Genomic DNA, 13,374 nt, shown 5'->3' on the forward strand with positions numbered 1-13,374 from the left:
ACTCAGCCTCTGAGTGATTTGGAAGAGAAAGCCAGCATCTAAAGCAGCAGTGTCATCAACACTAATTAATTTAAAGCTAAATTAATGTCATCCTCCTGGTTTACACAAAGATCATTCACATGGTTTTGCAGCATTTTTCCACTTGAGGGCGATGTTGTCCACATGATGCTGGCTCTGTAGTTTTATTTTCACAGAGGTCATCCTGGCACAGGAGGCATCACTCACATCTGCCTTGATGACTTTCTGAACTAAACATAATTAACTGAAGTATATATTTTAAGCATGTAACCTAACCATATATTTAATTAAAAGAAAAATATATAGCTTTATGCACACTATGAATCATTCTTTTTTTAAGGATTTACATTATTGTCTCATCTCTCTGTCACAAGCAGCATCTGCAACAATCAAGCCTGATGATGATATATAATCATGCAATCAAAATTTTGGAGAGGGTGCTGATAAGCCCTGTTCTCAAGAAATTAAATATGCCAAGTTGTGTCATTTTTATTACATCTTAAACTCATTTATAAGTGCTTGCATAATCAGTCTTCCTGGGTGCTCATTGACCTCATGTATCCACTTGGGCTTAGCAGCACGTGGAGGATCTAGTGGAGTTTTCTATTTGTGTGGTATTCCATACCTGCCAGACTCAAACTGAAACTGATTTTAAAGAGGGATCAGTCCAGCTGTCATTAACAATCTGCTGCCTTTTTCTTATGCTTCGTTGTACTACAACCTGGGCCTTGTACTTTGCCATCTGTATGTAGTTTGTTTCAGCCTGACTTTTGTGTCTATTAATACGGTGTATGTATTTACTGTATAGTATAGTAGGGTATTTAATGGTTAATGCAGACAGATCTTAAAAGACACCAATAAAAAATAAAACTTCCTGGGTCAAAATCAGCTCTTGGGGGGTGATTGGTCCACATGTTAAGACAAACACTCTGAGCAATCTTACTTTGCAGAAGTCTGCTTTTCAGTTACTTTTGGACATTTTATTTTAAATTATGCATTAAATTTTTTTAAATCACAGTTCTCGTGATTTTTCTTTGGTCAACAAATGTTTGTGTGGGTGTTTTTTTTTTTTTTTTAATGCAGAAAGAACGCTGAAAATGCGCATTTGTACAGAAAAATAAATAATGGTTCTGGAAACATTCCTGTAAGATTTAGTCCATATTGACATGACAGCATCACACAGCTGCTGCAGATTTGTCAGCTTCACATCCATGATAAGATCTCCCACCACATCCCAAAGGTGCTCTATTGGTTGATATCTGGTGAATGTGGAGGCTGTTTGGTTACAGTGAGCTCACTCAAACTAATTTGAGATGATCTGAAATTTGTGACATGATGTGTTATCTTACAGGAAGCAACCATCAGAAGATGGGTACAGTGGTTATTTGAGTTACTGTTCCCTTCCTCTCAGCTCGAAGCAGTCTGGCCATTCTCCCCTGACCTCAGACTTCAACAAGGCATTTTCACCCAGAGAACTGCCGCTCACTGGACATCTTCTCTTTTTCAGACCATTCTCTGTAAACCATAGAGATGGCTGCCTGTGAAAACCCCCATAGATCAGCAGTTTCTGAAACACTCAGACCAGCTCATCAGACACCAACAACCGTGCCACATTCAAAGTCAATTAAATCACCTTTCTTCCCCATTCCGATGCTTGGTTTCAACTTCAGCAGGTCACCTTGACCAAGTCTACATGCCTAAATACATTGAGCTGCTACCACGTGATTGGCTGATTAGATATTTGAGTTAAGAGCAGTTTAACACGTGTACCTAATAAAGTGGCCAGTCGTGTTTAGGCATGTATAGACTGTATACAACCTTAATAAACTGCATATAACCCATATATATGTTAAACCGCCACTATATTTATGTTTCATGGAAAATGCCTCACGCTGTTTGATCGTTGTGTCCTTTACGAGGTTTTGTGTGTTCAAAAATAAATAAAGTTGTACTCTTAAACACTGTGTGTACGTGCGTGGGCCAATAGCTGCTCAGCACGATGAGGATATTCTTTTTTCTAAACTCCAGGGCTCTTATTTAAATAAAATGTTATTTATTTAGAAATGTAAAACTGTAACTGTAATCCTTTTATTTCACCCTTTTCTTTTTCCACAGCTGTGCGGAAGTGACACAGCAGGCGCGCGGCCGTCACGTCACGCGAGAAAGCACAGGAGCCGAGCGAGAAAAAAAAAAATACCAACAAGAAGAATTACCTTCTGTTATTACGTGCTACACAAACTGCCGTGATAGTCCGCAGACATGTCGCTGACGGTCCCGGGGGGAGGCATGGACTCGTGAAGGTGAGCCCAAACCGCCGGTCACGCGCGTTTTTGGTTAATTTACCCAGAGTCAGGGCACAGGAGGAGGAAGAGGACGGGGGTGGTAGTGGTGGTGGAGGGGGGAGCAGGCTGTCGTCCACGCAAACATTGCCGCGTCATTAAAATTCACAAACAAAATGTGGCGCTGTTAAAGAAACGATGCGTAAAGACGCACAGTGTTGGGGGAAAAAAGCAAGTTTGTGGAAGAGTTAAGTTCACACGGCGGCTTTGGGTCGTGTTGTGGTTCAAGGGTTCATGGGCGGAAGAATGAGGAAGTAGCTGGGTATGAATGCTGGAGGGGAGCTAAGAGGGAGCTCCGTGTGGAGACATGCACCAAAAACGGGCTGACTTTAGGTAACGGGGAGGTGTGAGCGGTGCCGGCATTAACTACACGTTTATATCAGTCTCACGACCCTGGGATAAAACACTCAGGCAAACCCAGAGATGTGTGTGTGTGTGTGTATGTGTGTTTAGCTGCAAGGCTGCAACTGGTCACATGGTGTTTGCTATGAGGGCGGCACGATAACCACAACATGCATGTATTTTAACTTAAAAACAGTAGTTTATAGAGCAGTTAAGACAATAACATAAAGGTAATATCATTAAGCAAATTTAAAGCGTCATATTTTTATTCTTGTACTCTTCTAGCATAGCTTCTAGCATCACCGATCTGGTGATGTTGAAGAGGTAGTCTTTCTTCTTCATTATTTCATTCACTTTGTGCAATGTACCAGTACCACTCACAGCAAAACAGTCCCGGAGCATGATGGTGCCGCTAGTTGGTATGGTGTTCTTAGGTTTGAAAGCCTTAACTTTACTCTTCCAGTGACACCTATTGCCATTTTGGCCAAATAGCTCAATCTTTGTCTCATCTGACCATCAAACTTTTCTCCAGGTGGCATTTGGTTCATCCATGTGGGCAGCTGCAAATTTTGCAGGAGCTTCTTTCTTGGTCGGCACCCTCTCGGTTCGTGGCAATGTAAAACTCTTCACTGTGGACAGTGATGCTGGTGTACCAGTAGTTTGGGTCTTCTTCCAGACCTTGGCAAAGTGGTGACACATTCAAGTAACTTGGGACAGTTGTTTGAACTGGTGATCTTTAAATCTGCCATTGCAATTGAAATCTGCGTGAAGAAACTCGTGTAAATCTACAATTGTCCTTCTTAGATCTTCAAGATCAAAAACTTTTTTTTTTTAAACCTTCCCTTCCCCTCCCTTTAACCACATTTTGATCTGATTGGTTGCCCCATGTAAAAAGAAGGTGTGAACAGCAGGTAGTTAGGTACATTAGTTTAACTCTGATAGTGAATGAATTTTTTATGTAATTTATTTCACCATCAGAATGAGTATATTTCACACATTACTGTCACATTATATATGTTGTACATTTTCAGTGATTTTGAAGTGATTATGAATTATTTCTCTAGGCTATGAATTCCTGCGAGCATGGGGAAATTTCAGATGAAGCGATGCTTGAGAAAGGCAAGTTTTGCATTCTTATCTTTGCATCTGCAGCAGTAGATATTCCTGTTAACAAAGTATGTTTTGATCTATTTTTATAGTGTTTTAATTTCTTGCAATAATGCAAATTGTGCATTATTTTGCAGAACACAAGCATGTCCAGGAATGTAAGGAGGAGACAGAGGACATTGCTATTAGTGAGCCACTTCAGGTACATGGAGGAGGATCTGCTGGGGCTGCAGAGGCTGGGAAACGATCATCTGCAGAAATGGGTCCTGACACAGACCAGTCCACTAGCAGCAAGAGGGCCAGGGTGTCTAGTGAGGTAAATTACGCTCGGATCATGATTAAAACAATATCCTCTTGTGTTATTACACATCCTTGTATGCCATTTATTGTGTCTAGATGAGGAGACACTTGATAGACGAGAGCAGCAGGATTGAACCTCTTTGCCTCACCACAACCGGAGAGAAGAGGGACTGCATGCAGGAGAAATCCAGAGTCTCCTACAGAAAGCCTCTCTTCAGTATCTCCCACCGCATCTCAGACAAGAGGAATACCCCAAGTCTGGAGCAGCAGGCCAGTCTTGGTAGCTTGAATCAACTCAACTATATGCTTTCGTCCAAGCTCCAAAGTCCAGAGCAAAATGGCCCGGCAGAGACCAACCCCACCACAGACACTTTAGGCCAAGCTTCCACAGCGGACTCCAGCCTTTATCCACTGATTGAGAAATGTTTTTCATTCTCAATACCCTGAATTCAAGCATGACCCAACTGCACAGTAAAGTGGACTTGCTAACTCTGGAAGTCATGAGGATAAAGAAGCAGATCAAACCGGCTGAGATGGTGACAGAGTTCCAGCCTCCGCCCGAGTATCTGCTAACAAGCGATGAATTGAATCAGCTGATGGAGCAGACATCCAGCGCTGGGGAGCTGGGCTGTCGGCTGCTGGTGCATCTGTTCCCAGAACTGTTCAAAGCCAGGGAGTGCTCACATGACTGCATGGCCAGCAAGAGAACGCTGGAATCTCTGCATCTGCAGCTGATCCGCAACTACGTCGAGGTGTGCTACCCCACAGTCAAAAACAACAGCGTGTGGCAGGACGAGTGCCTCCTTCAGATTAATGACTTCTTTAATCGCTTCTGGGCACAGAGAGACATGGAGAGTGCCCGGCTGCTCAGGAAGCAGGCGGTCACAGGTGGCGGGGTAAAAGCGGAGCAGCCTCAAACCTTTCGTTTCATTAATGAGCAGGGTCAGGAAGAGCACATATCTCTAGATCACCAGGAGGGCAGCCTGGCTGGTTCAGACATCACATTTGGTACACAGGCCACAGAGGAGTTGGATGAGTTCTCGTCCCCCGAAGACTTTGTTGTTTTTCTAATTCACCGTCTCTTCCCTGAAGTTTTTGAAGAGGGGAAAATACCAGAAAGCTGCGGAAATTTTAGTAGCGTGGGACAGCTGATTCTGGACTCTGACAAGATGGAGATAATTAGAAAGTACATGGAAGCAAATTTTCCTGACGTGCCTGAGGACAGCTGGCTGCAGGTGTGCATTCAACATATGGAAGATGCACTCGAGGGTCCTCACAGTAATGGCAATGGGAGTGAACCTGACAACATCAACGAGGAGGGCTATGAACTAGCCAGCCTTCCTGAAGATGTTTCAATTATTAAGGTTCCAGAAGTGAGTGAATATGAAAGACCCAGTCGCAAGTCTAAAAAGTCGCTGCTCACACCTGTAGATTTTGACAGTCTGGAGATTCCTCTGCCTGACTTTTCCATTTCCCAGGAGTACATCCTGTCGAGGGAACAGCTCAAGAGCAACTATGAATGTAGCCTGTCCATTGGGAACTTTGCCTCTCGGCTGCTGGTGCTCATGTTCCCTGAGCTGTTTACCCATGAGAACGCTAGAAAGCAATACAACTGCAGCGGCTCTCTTGGGAAAAAGCAGCTTGACCCCATTCGTGTAAACCTGATCCGTCATTACGTGCAGTTGGTCTACCCTCGGGCCAAGAACGACAGAGTGTGGATGTTGGAATTTGTTGGCAAACTCGATGAGCGGTGCAGGAGACGCGACACGGAGCAGAGGAGATCCTACCTGCAGCAGCGCAAAGTGTACGGTCAGGACGCAGAGCAGGACTTTCTTTGCCAGCTGAACCAGCTCAATCCAGACAACAGCAGACAGGATCCAGATATTCCCTCTTTACCTCCAGAGAAAAGTAGCAAAGACTTCTGCAAAATCCCCCTTGATGAGCTGACTGTATCCAGACCAGACTTCCCCGTTCCCTCTATCTACTTGCTTTCCGATACCGAGGTGCGGGAAATCGTCCAGCAGAGTCTGTCTGTTGGGAACTTTGCCGCCCGCCTGCTGGTGCGCCTCTTCCCCGAGCTCTTCACCCACGAGAACCTGCGGCTGCAGTACAACCATTCAGGGGCCTGCAATAAGAAGCAGCTCGACCCTGTACGACTGAGACTGATCCGTCACTATGTGGAAGCTGTGTATCCTGTGGATAAGATGGAGGAGGTGTGGCACTACGAATGTGTGCCAAGCATTGACGAACGCTGCCGGCGCCCCAATCGCAAGAAGTGTGACATTCTTAAAAAGGCCAAGAGGTCAAGCACTGTGTCCTAGTTACAGTACTCTGCAGTTACCCAACACTTTGTCATAAGAACAGTTGCACAGTATATAAGCTGAAACCGCATTGTTGAACTTCTACACACTGTCCTCTGTAGGAAGAAGCCAAGCTGTTGCGAGTTTCTTTAGTAGTATTCTTACTCATATTTTACCTTTTGGCTACAGCAGTAGATGTTCTAGTTTATGTAGTCTTTATTATTGTTGGATAAAATGTTAAAACCGCTCCTATTTATAAGCCAAACCTGTCATAGCTTATCTAACATACTCTGTTGATAAATGTTGTAGCCTTACAAACAATAATATTGATAGTAGCTAACAGCATAGATCACACATTTGCTCTATGAATAGAAATCAAATCACAATGACGTGATATATTTCCATTGCAGTTACTGATGTAGCATCGTGCCACCACTGTTTTAATAACAATGTGCTTATGTTAAGCCTTCTTATAGAAGTTTATATTATAAAGATAATTTAACATGACAATGGCTCATGATAACCAGTTTCTAATAAAACCACAGTTATAAACGTGACAAGTAATCAGACTGTTTTACGTAACAGCACCAGGGTAAGTTCAACATACCGAGGATAACCTTTCCTTATCTGGGTTCACTTAGCCTGACCCAATCTAGCTACGAGCGCAATCACACGAAAGGGGCGGCGTTGGAGGCATATGACCAGTCAGAAACATGTTTAAGTCTACTGGCAGATGACCTTTTTTATTAAGACAGATAAAACTGTGATTTAAGACAAATATGAAGAGGTTAAACATGTAATCTAGGCTGAAAGCAACGCAGCTGCTGCAGGCAATCCAGTAGTGTGTGTGTGTGTGTGTGCATGAGGGGAAAATATCAAAATGCTACATGAACGTGTGCACTTCAAGAGCTTTGATCAGTAGGACTGGAAAACCATTAATAAAGTTTAGTTTATTTGATGGCAGGAAGGAAAGTTGGCAAAAATGCCAACTTTATAAGTTAATAGACTCGAGTATCATGGACTTAATGGGCTATACAGTGATACTGCTGTACTCTACTCTGAGCACTCAAAACACTTTCTACTGCAAGGTATGTCTACACAGTGCTTTATTCTATGCCTTTAAGTGCTATCACATGCACACACACACAGATTCCTCAGGGGCAATTTAGGGTTCACTGTCTTGTCCGAGGACACTTCCAAACGCAAACTGGAGGAACTGGGGAATCGACCCACCAACCTTCAGACTGGTGGATGATTGGTGGTGCTCATTAAGATATTGGTGAATCTGATGATTACTCTTTAATTCCATGAAATTATTGTTTAGATGTTCATGAGACAGTTTTGGTTTTTATTGTTTCAGCTGCAGCCCCGAAAGAATAAATATAAAAACAGAACAGCAGCTTTAATCTACGTGCAAATTTAAAGTCCACAAGTACAAATAAGGGCCCCCTGTTTTAGGTTCATGCTTATATAACAATAAAGTTGCAAAATGGTTTGCAGCCAACAGGATAAAAGCAGGAATAAAGTTGTGACTAAGAATCTATATTTTTTACTGATGCTAATCAGGAAAAGGCCTGAAAAGACTTTCAACCCCCTGACTAATGGTGCTGCAGTCTGAGAGATCTCCCAGGAACGGTGATACTATTTTCTGGATAACTGATTGGTCAGTAGGTGATTTTACACCTTTTGATGAAACACAACCTGCTCTGGAGCAGGTTAGGACTGCAGAATAAGTTGAAATGGTGATACACTCTGGTAAGAAATGAACCTCTTTCATAACAATGAAAACTCAAGGTTAACCCTGAGGTACCGGGGTAAGCGCAACTCCCACTTCGTAGTGCAGGCTTCTGTACCTGCTGTAGGTGTGTTACAGCCAGCCTGGATACTGGCTGTAGTGTTATATCCAGGAGTGCAAGGGGCAGCTGCTCCTGAATCTTGAATCTTCTGCTAAGTAAGCTCTGTATTGTGCAACCAGAACAGCCAAAAATCAAGGAGAAATACAGATTCACTAAATAAATGAATTTGCAATTAATGCACATGAAATATTAGAAACACAGGTAGGCATTAATAATTGTATTTTTCAATTTTTTTATGCAATTTTGTGGTCAGTCAGGATTATTTAGAAAAATGAAGAGCTGACAAGTCAGATTTTGAGTGCCAGTCCCTTCAATTTTGCAGCATAAATTTATAATGTGTGTGCGCGCAACCCAAAAGTTGATTATCAGTCCGTCCATCCATTCTCTTCCGCTTATCCTGTTCAGGGTTGCGGGGGGGCTGGAGCCTATCCCAGCTAACATAGGGCGAGAGGCAGGGTACACCCTGTACAGGTCGCCAGCCTGTCGCAGGGCCAACACAGAGAGGCAGACAGCCATTCACACCTGTGGGCAATTTAGAGTGACCAATTAGCCTAACCCCAGTAACTGCATGTGGGAGGAAACCCATGCAGACACGGGAGAACATGCAAACTCCACACAAGAAGTCCGGGCCAAGGTGGAATCAAACCCAGACCTTCTAAATGTCATTCTAGCTGTGAGGCAGTAGTGCTATCCACCACGCCACCATGCTGGTTATCAATCATTAATGAATTATTTTAAAATAGGCGAGTTACTAACACCAATATTAATTTGTCACATTTTAAAGAAAATAATGCATATTATAATGCATAAATAAAAGGGCATATTAAGTTTGAGTAATTTCTTTATTCCTGTATTTTAAATGTTGACAGTTTCAGTCCTCCATTAGTCATGCAGCTTTCCAAAAAAGAAGCCACAAGGATACGACTGTCGAAGTTCAAACCACAGTGCGCCTTTATTGGGGGAGTCTCATACTGTAGAAGGGAGAGGTACATATTTATTCACACAGAAATATTAGCTTTACACAACATTTTTGTAAACCATTCTAAATCCAATTTGTTGGAGACTGTTCAGCTGCCACTCTGTGCTGTTGAGCTCACTGTCCAGTGGCATTACAGGCAGTACTGTCCTGCAAGGTCAAGGTTTAAAGGCCTCTTCTTTGGGAAGCTCGAGACATTTCCAGCGCCTTATGGCAACTTTGCGCTTTTCCGTGTTACTGGAGTCAGTAAAAACCCTTCTGAGGACGACCCTCATCAGTGTAACAGTGGTCTTCTCCGGGTTCTCTGACAGAACCAGGTCCAGGGTGTCCCCGACTTTTACCTGAGTAAAGAACAAAATATGAGGAACAATGGATCATGCAACTGAATGACTGTCATAAGCAAGCAGCACTCACCGTTTTACTTTTCTTGATGAGGCTCTGTCCGTTTAGTCTGAGCTTGTTGTTGTAGAAGGCGTCATCAATTTTACTGTTACAAGACAAGTAGGTTAGATTCTGGTTTAATGAGGGCAAATATTCTGTTTGCTTTTATTTCTATGTGCCGGCCATCGACAGATTAAAGAAAGTAAACAGTTGCTACTTTCCCACCGCCGAGGAGCCGGTTCATGTGCCAGTGCTCGTGCTGTTCCCAACGAAACGCTTAAGAACAGCCCGCGTTCCCACCGCGTTTCTGTGAACTGAGTGTGGGCGGGTCCTCGTCTGGACACGGAGGCAGAAGTGCACAAACGTGGGAGAACACACTCCCCTGTCTTGTGCTGCAAAAACGTTTTACGGTCCAAACCAAACTACTGCAGCATCTGTGTGCAGCACAGAGGTAAACACAGACAGCGATTAGAGCAAGATGACAAGTACGCACTTTGTGTCCTTTTATCTGTGATATGAACTGATACAAAGCAGCAAGTTCAGCCTTAGAGCCCAACCTAATTCACAGCCGTGAAAATCGCTTCGCTTTTCTCATGCAATACACATGTAATATGGTAGAAAACTTGATGTTGAGACGGCAGAGTTGCGCCCTTCTGCCACTTCTGTCACGCGTTCTTGGTTCGAGACCAGCTAGTTTGCAGGGCCGGAGCTGAACCCATTTTTCGACCAAGCACCAAGTCCTTCCGCGGTGGAAAACCCGCCTAACGGTTCAAATTAAGGCACCGGCACCGGAACCCTGTTGGTGGGAAAGAGGCCAAAGTGTTTCAGGAAGGTCACAATGTGCTGCTAGAGCAGGTTCAGAGCACCCTGGCTTTGATTCTCCAGACTACTCCCTCATTTACTGTTTTGATTATGAGGTATGGAGGAGAGAGTGCAAAAATAAAAAATAAATGCTACTAAATGTCCCCCAAATAAAAATAATTTACCTTTCCCTTCATTTACATATTTACCTTCCATTTTAACATGTTTTTTCTCTATATATATTTATTTACATGCATATTAATGCATTTATTTCTGTTTATAAATTCACTAGGAAAATTTAAAAGAAAAATAATACAGTAATAAATGCATAAATATACAATAAAGCCACATTTCACAAAACAATAACTATATTTTTAAATAACTAATTTGGGGTCTTTTTTTTTTTTTTTTTTACTAAGTCATTTTTTATTTTTATTCGGGCATTTTAGTCCTCCATAACAAAATGGCAGAGGTTACAATCTCTCAGAGGTGTTCAGTTAGACTGAAATCTGGTGACTGTGAAGGTATGTACAGGTAACAAATCAAAGTCACCCGTACTTTAATATGTCAGTGCTATCTGGAGCTCTAACACCACATGGTAAAATATGAGAATATGCTGTAATTCTGTTCATCTTCAGCAGCAGCATCCTCGCTTATTAACACCAACCCAGCCTCAGATTAATTTGCTTCACTGACTCACTTGCGTGCCAAATCCAGCCCAGCCTTCATGATAATGTCGTACCGACAGGACTGCACATATTTCTCTATGTCTTTATAGTCCTTGGGTAGATTTGGGTCCACATCTTCATAATCACGGTCCTCTGGGTCTTCATCATCCTCATCTTGCTCCTCCTCCTCCTCCTCCTGCATCCTCGAAGTGCCTTTCTTCTTGTTGCTTTTAAACCTCAGATGATGAACAGCCCAACACCTGAGAGCATCTCTTCCACGGAAAGCAGGCCGGTGATAGCCAGGCGTCACAGGAAAGGCCGAGCAGCCCCACAGCTGACGCGTATGAATGGTCCTGGGACACCACTCGGTCTGTCTCAGTCCGTATCCAGTGGCCAGCAGATGGCGAGGGCTCAACCTTCCGAGCTGCCTCATGGCAAGAGCCTGCACCACCAAACTCTGCATGTTTGTGCTCCACCCAGTCACTGAAAAGATGGAGGAGTCTGTCAAAATACTAATTTTGCTGAGACAAAAATCAAGGTTTAAGAAAAATGTGTACAGAATTTATTATTTGAGTTAGCTCAAATAATATGGATTCAGTATCAGGAGTCGAGAACATGGCTGTTACTATAACGGACTTCACTTCATCATCGTCACAATATCCATTAAATTTAGAAAAAAATAGAGCTGCTTTAAAATAATCTGCATTTTTTTGTGTGTGTTTTGTCCCGTTTTTACAGAACTAGATTTATATTTTAGTACTTAAAAACTAGTAAACTTATGTATAAGATAATGGTTATATTTGCTTTTTTATTTTTACTGCTTAACGTGATAAGCCCAGATTAATTAGATTTACTGTCCAACCTTCAAAATAAAAGCCTCACTTTATTTCTAGTTTCAGCTCAGGTAAAAAGCATAACTAAATAAATACAATTATATTGATTAAATCAGATGAATACAAGAAAAGAGTCAACCGATTGTTCTGGAAAATCAATAAAAGGATGAAAGGTAACGTTTAAGCTTTACTATTTTTATCGAGATGCGTGTTTATTCCGGAAGTAATCAGTAAGAAGATGTTTTTTGTTTTTTAAATGGTCGTCGCTGACCTCGGATAAGTGACACTATAGCTATAATTTGCCGTTTTAAACATATATTTTCTGCTTTTCGTGTCCTTTTACGTGATAACTGTTAGCAGTTGCTATGTCCGCTGAAGTTGAATCTGACCCGAAGCAGACACGGACAGTTAGCTAGCTTTACTTTCCCGCAGCGAGCTCGTGGACTCATTATTTCAGCCCACGCGCGACCCACCACGATCTTCCTGACCAGCACAGATAGTACAGACGGTTTTTATCTGCTGCCAAACGCTAAATGCGCGTTCCCTCACGGGTAGCAGCCTGCAAGAGACTCACCTGTGGAACAACCTTTCATAGCGTCTCACTGTTCCTCGTCCCCTCCGGTGCCTGCAGTACATGTAGGGCGGTCGATTTAAATGTACTGCCACCTATAGCACCGGCGGGACATTACATCTATGCCCGAGGCAAATTGCAATAAGGGATTGTAAATACAAAATAACACAATTTCGGGAAGATAACGTTTCCTTTTTTTCAAAAATCTATAGATTCATTTTAAACAACAATGAACAAACACAGGCAATAGAAACTAATGCAGTTCTGAAGGCAAAGGGAGCTCCAAACTGGTACTAGCAAGGTGTACCTAATAAAGTGACCAGTGAGTGCATATTTAATCTTTATTTTTTATATAAAAAAAAAAACAGTCAAACTGATGGCTCTAAAAGGTGTCATTGTTTAAATAACAGATTGTTTTATTTTAACACAGAAAAAAAATGTAATCCTAAAATGTAATATTTCTGTAAAGGCCGTATGAGTAATCATGAAAAACTATTTATGTAAATAGGTGTTTTCAAGATTCAAGATTCTTTTATTGTTATTACATATACAAGTATACACAATGAGATTGCGGTGCACCACTTGAACAGTTGCTCTTGCAGTCAAAAAGATAAGTGATAGATTTTTGTCCTGTGATCAGACCTCTGAGGATTTGATTACTTTCATTCAATAGTAAAACCCAATCTGGACATTTATGCTCCTGATCAGTCTAGATGCTCCTTTTATTCAAATCATTGTCATAATGAATACACACAAACTGGACCTGTTGTTGATATATTAACAGTAAAAATAATAACACTAATATGTTGTTTAACAACACTTACTGGAGCTGTGGAGGCATTTTTTATAATCCTAAAAGAATTGAATAACCACCTGAAGTAA

General features: G+C 42.1%; 2 protein-coding genes across 2 annotated transcripts; one reads left to right on the forward strand and one right to left on the reverse strand.

Moving 5' to 3' along the window:
- Positions 1-2,166: 2,166 nt before the first annotated feature.
- Positions 2,167-6,963, forward strand: bend3 (BEN domain containing 3). Its single transcript, XM_030719478.1, is given in 5 exon segments — positions 2,167-2,318; positions 3,764-3,818; positions 3,944-4,122; positions 4,203-4,524; positions 4,527-6,963. Coding segments are annotated over 4 exon segments (2,454 nt in total). The 5' UTR covers positions 2,167-2,318; positions 3,764-3,766; the 3' UTR covers positions 6,428-6,963.
- Positions 6,964-9,189: 2,226 nt separating this feature from the next.
- mtres1 (mitochondrial transcription rescue factor 1) lies at positions 9,190-12,576 on the reverse strand. The gene is made up of 4 exons (XM_030719489.1): positions 12,496-12,576; positions 11,121-11,571; positions 9,653-9,725; positions 9,190-9,579 (listed from the first exon to the last, which is right to left on the reverse strand). Exons 1-4 carry the CDS (start codon positions 12,512-12,514, stop codon positions 9,397-9,399), a joined length of 726 nt encoding a protein of 241 aa, XP_030575349.1. The 5' UTR covers positions 12,515-12,576; the 3' UTR covers positions 9,190-9,396.
- Positions 12,577-13,374: the final 798 nt, after the last annotated feature.

The sequence above is a fragment of the Archocentrus centrarchus genome, chromosome 22 (genome assembly GCF_007364275.1).
Source record: "Archocentrus centrarchus isolate MPI-CPG fArcCen1 chromosome 22, fArcCen1, whole genome shotgun sequence".
Lineage (NCBI taxonomy): Eukaryota > Metazoa > Chordata > Actinopteri > Cichliformes > Cichlidae > Archocentrus > Archocentrus centrarchus.